At 63.3% G+C, this 4,987-nt stretch overlaps 1 protein-coding gene across 1 annotated transcript; it reads left to right on the top strand.

Annotated features, from left to right (window-relative positions):
* Positions 1-606: 606 nt before the first annotated feature.
* LOC309886426 (UPF0500 protein C1orf216) lies at positions 607-3,645 on the top strand. The gene is made up of 2 exons (XM_082777283.1): positions 607-653; positions 1,698-3,645. The coding sequence occupies exon 2, from the start codon at positions 1,714-1,716 to the stop codon at positions 2,437-2,439; it is 726 nt and encodes a 241-aa protein (XP_082633409.1). The 5' UTR covers positions 607-653; positions 1,698-1,713; the 3' UTR covers positions 2,440-3,645.
* Positions 3,646-4,987: the final 1,342 nt, after the last annotated feature.

Raw genomic sequence — 4,987 nt, 5'->3', positions numbered from 1 at the left:
GGGTGGGGGCTGCATCCCCACGACCACACTGCCCATGGGGGATGTGTTGGGGGGGCTGCATCCCCGTGACCCCACTGCCTATGGGGGAGTGTGTGGGGTCTTCATTCCCAAACCCACTGCCCATGGAGGGGGGGCTGCATCCCCATGACCCCACTGTCCACAGGGGGTGTATGGGGGGGCTGCAACCCCAAACCCACTGCCCATGTAGGGTGTGTTGGGGGGGCTACATCCCTGCAACCCCACTGCCCACAGGGGGTGTATGGGGGGGCTGCATCCCCACGACCCCACTGCCCACAGACAGGGGCTGCACCACCACGACCCCACTGCCCACGGGGATGTCCGTGGGGGGGCTACACCCCTGCGACCCCCCCTCCTATTTTTCGGTCCCCCCCCCGTAGCATCCCGCCCCTCCCGCGGGACCCCACAGCCACGCGTGTGCGGGGGCCCCGTCCAGCCGCCGCCCCCCACGACCCCCAGGACCCCTTCAGGACCCCTCAAGCCCCCTCCCCGTGCCCGGTGCCCCCCCCCCCGGTCCCGTTTAAGGGGGGGGGGGACCCGGGGCGCCGTCGGAAGTGCGGGGCCTGGCACCTCCCCGTTTCCGTTCCCCCCCCCGCGGTGGCGGTGGCGGCGGAGCTGCGGGCTCGGGGCTGCCGGTGAGCGCTGCCGGCACCGGGGGGGGGGGCACCGGGTGTGTGTGGGGAGGGGGCGGCAGGGCCGGGGGGGGGGCTTGGGAATGGAGGTGGGGGATAAAGGACTTGGAGGGGGATGCAGCAGGACCGGGGGGGGGGGTGCAGGAGTGGGGAGGGGGGCACAGGACCCGGGGAGGGGGGGATGGAGGACCCGGGGGGGTCGTAGGACTGGGGGGGGTCCTGCAGGACCGGAGGGGGGTGCAGGAACAAGGGGGGGTCTGCAGGACTCGGGGGGGGGTCGTAGGACTGGGGGGGGGGTCCTGCAGGACCCGGGGGGGGAATGCAGGAACAAGGGGGGTCCGAAGGATTCGGGGGGGGTCGTAGGACGGAGGGGGGACAGCAGGATCAGGGGGATGCTGTAGGACCGAGGGGGGGGCTGCACGATCTGGGGGTGCCCGCAGGACTTGGGGGGGGGGGGTAGCAGGACTGGGGGGCTGCAGAAGGATCGGGGGGGGGGCACGGGACCGGAGGGGACCCTGCAGGACTGGGGGGGGGACTCAGGACCGAGGGGGGGGTCTGCACCAGGCCACCCCACACCATCAGGGCTCATCCCCATGGGTGACCCCATAAATAAATGTTCCTCCTGCTGGAGCCTCATCTCCTTCCCGGCAAACCTCCATCAGCATGGCACTAATTAATTAATTAATTAATTAGCAGACACAGGCACGAGTGTGCCCCCCAACCCTTGCCGAAAGGAAGCCATAAAACCGTGGCTCCAGGCGGGGTGCCTGCCCCAGCCGTGCCCCCCCTGTCCCCAGGGCAATTTGGGGTTCCCAGCCCAGAGGCACCTCAAAACCCCGGGGGCAGGAGTTTGGCCTCGGCAGCTTTAAATGAGGCAAACGAAGTACGAGGGCGTTTGCCTCCTTGTTTGGCCAGCCCTTGTACCCACTTGCCATGCCCCACAGCGTGCCCTGACCCCCCCCAGCACCCCAAACCTCCCAAACCCCTTATCCCACAGCCCCCTGGCCCCATATTGATGCCAACCCGGTGTCCTGCTCTCTCTTGCAGGCAGGAGCCCGGCGAGATGTTTGCCGTCTGCCCGCCCAATGCCCCATCGAATAATTCCCCTTTCCCGGGGGTCCCCACGCTGGGCGCAGCCTTCCCGGGGGCGGGAGGGGGCTGCGGCCCCGACCCCAACTGCAACTTCTCCGGGGAGGGGTGCGACAGCAACCAGAACTGGAGCCAGCATGCGCTGGGCAGCGACGGGGCCGGGGGGGGCGAAAACACGCCAAATCCCTCCGATAATCTGCTGTTATTAACGCGGAGACAGGCGGGGCAGGGCGGGCTTAGGGATGCCCCCCCGAGTGAGGAGGGCGAGCGCAGCCCCCCCGAGGGAGCAGAGGTTGTGGGGGCGGTGGGCGGCGAGCCCCCGGGGTCCCCCGTGGAGGACAACGGCTACGCCAGCAGCGCCCTCAGCATCGAAAGCCCCGACAGCGCCTGCGGTGGCTCCTGGGACCCCCCCGGAGCCCCCCCCATGGCCGAACCCCATCCCGAACCCCTGTTCCCGGTGCTGGCGGAGGCGGTGCAGCACCTCCAGGACAAGGAGCGCTTCAAGGAGCGGGAGAAGGAGAAGCACCACGTGCAGCTGGTGATGTACCGGCGCCTGGCCCTGCTGCGCTGGATCCACGGCCTCCAGCAGAAGGTGGTGGAGCAGCAGAACCGGCTGCAGGAGAGCTTCGACACCATCCTGGACAACCGCAAGGAGCTGATCCGCTGCATGCAGCAGGGCGCCCCGTGCCCCGGCCTCTGAGAGCCGCCCCAGCTCCCAGCCGGGGTTTGCTCCGGCTCGCCTCCTGCGCCCCGTTTGGAGCCCTTCGTGCGAGCGTTTGGCACCAGGAATTCTGCTGGCCGCGGCCCTGGAGCTCTGCAGCTCCGTGAGGGTTTATTGCCGGATAACGCACCCCAAAGAGGGTGCGCAGTTGAAAGGGGGGGTCTGTGACAGCCCCAGGGCCACCTCGGGTGTCGCGTGGCTCACGCAGCAGAGGCCACCCCGCTCTCTGCAGAGTTTTAAAGGACGTTTTGTCGCCCACCTCTCCTCTTCCTCACTCAGCACATGCACCAGCACTCGAGGCTCCTGCACGGTGTCGCCTCCGTCCTGCATCACGGACCTGGAGCAGCCCGGTGGTGCTGAGCAGTGCTGTGCAAGGTGTCCCGTGCCGTTCCTAGGGCCTCGCCCCAGTGCCCAGCCTAATGAAGCACGTTTAAAGCCCTGCAGATACGATCTGAGCTAACGCACCAGCTCCAGAGAGACAGAGAGAGGGAGAGAATCACCCTGAAAAGTGACCTCAGAATGGTTAAAAACAATTCCAAGTCTCAACGGCTTCAAATCCTTTATACTTTTTTTTTTTTTTTTAAATACATATTCAGTATTAGAGAAGAGTTAATTCTGATTTTTTTTACAACCAGGTTGTAGATATGCACATCCGTGTGCTGTGGGAGCTGCTTCACCGCGGTGCATGATCAGGAAGCCGCTCGCAGAGTCGTGCCGTGTGTGTGTTAATTTATCACTTTAAAGCAAACAGTATTTTTTTTTTCTGAGCTGCATTTCATCCAGCGAAGGCTGCACGGAGACTGTGAGGAACAGCCTCGTTAAACAGAGATTAAAAAGGAGATGCTCTGCATGCTTGCTGTATTTTCCCAAGAGCTTACATGACGTGTTGTGCTCAAGTTGCTGGTGTGGCAGGAGCAGCACCCTGGGGTCCGGATGCAGTCGGGACTGGGCTGCGCTCCGGCCCTGGCACCGATTTAATTTCAATTTAATTTCTCATCTGGAAAGCCCTGTGCTGCCCCTCTTGTCCCCAGCGTGGGGCAGGAGGAGCCCGACAGTGTCCCCAAAAGCACCCGGCTGCTCCGAAACACCGCCACACTCGCACTTGCTCCTGCTCAGCGCCTGCTGCATGCTTCATATCAGCCCACGGGCATCGCGCACACCCTAATAAAAACCTCGCAGGTGAAACAGCCGAGTGGGTTTGTTCCTTTTCTCCTCCTCCCCAGCACGGTCCCCTCCTGACCCGGGAGCATCACGGGGTGCGGGGCTGGAGCTGCCCCCTCCTGCACCGAGCCTGGCTCCAGGCGGGCAGCGGCAGGGCTGGGGGGGCAGCTCGGCGCTGATGGGGCTGGAGATAAAAACACCTGAGTGCTGACCCGAAGGTGACTTTGCCTCGGGCCTCGCAGAGATTAAATAGAGATGAAAAAAAGGCCTTTGAACCTTCCTTCACCTTTTTTTTTTTTTTTCTCTCTCCCCTTTCCTGCTTCTCCTCTACAGCCGCTGAACCTCGGGGACCTGAAGGATGCGATAGCCCCGTTTAAAACCCTCAGGGACTGGGGTAGCGGTGCCTGAAGGGGACTTCCGTGCAGGGCAGCTGCCTTTTTCCACCCTTTAAGTCACTGAGGAGTGGGGGCCACGAGGATCTGTGTCCCCGGCCCCTGCCAGCCGGGTTCGTGGCCGTTTTTTGGCTGCTGGCTCGCGCGAGCCCGCGGCACGGAGGCTCAGGAGATGGAGGGGAACATGAGACCCCCAGGCCGGCTGCTCTCCTTAGCCAGCCGAGCGATTCTCTGTTTGTCTTGGTCGACTGCTTTACACAAATCATTATTTCCAAGGTAAATATTGTGAAAATCCAGATTATTTGCTCAAGAAATGAAAGAATAACTGCGGGAGCAGATCAAAGGGGTGGATCTGCTCCGCCAGCAAGAGGCTTCCTCCCCGAGCGCTGGGAGCCCCGATGCCTGCGCCCCCGGAGCTGGGTGTAGATGGCCAGCCGTGATTTGCAAAATCCACTTCTTCCCAAGTGTTTCCACCCCCAGCTCCGATACCCAAATGAGATTTGTGAATTAATTAAACCCCCCACGGACTGCAGGGGGGAAAACAAAGATGCAAAAACCCACGGGGCTGAGCCTGTGCCAGCTTCGGGGGGGTGATGTCCTCGCTCTGCATCCTGGGGGATGGTGACCCCGCAAAGAAATCCCCCCGTAGCCCCGTGCCAGCCCTGTCCAGCTCCTCGTGGGTGAGGATCCGACCATGGCTGGGCTCAACCTGGCCCCACACTGGGCATTTCTCCATCCTCAGGGATTTCCAACCCTCCAAAAGTAAGGGTCCAGATTCTCCTCCTGCAGATGGATGCTGTGACTCTCGGGGTCTGTGCAGAGCTGCTCCAGCCTCGAAGCCCCCCAGCCTGATGGCACAACCCAGTGACACCAGTGGGGTCTGGATCTGGCCGCCCAGTGGGGCTGGAGCCGGGGCTCGCACGTGACGGCTTCCTCGGCACGCGGGGAAAATGAGCCATGGACCTCGGGGCATG

The sequence above is a fragment of the Aythya marila genome (assembly GCF_965140915.1).
Source record: "Aythya marila genome assembly, chromosome: 22".
Taxonomy (NCBI): Eukaryota; Metazoa; Chordata; class Aves; order Anseriformes; family Anatidae; genus Aythya; species Aythya marila.
The sequence above is the reverse complement of the archived record's forward strand: the minus strand, read 5'-3'. Positions and strand labels throughout refer to the sequence as shown.

Bases quoted from the DNA above. Each gene is read 5' to 3' on its own strand.
- LOC309886426 (XM_082777283.1), top strand. From the start codon at position 1,714: ATGTTTGCCGTCTGCCCGCCCAATGCCCCATCGAATAATTCCCCTTTC.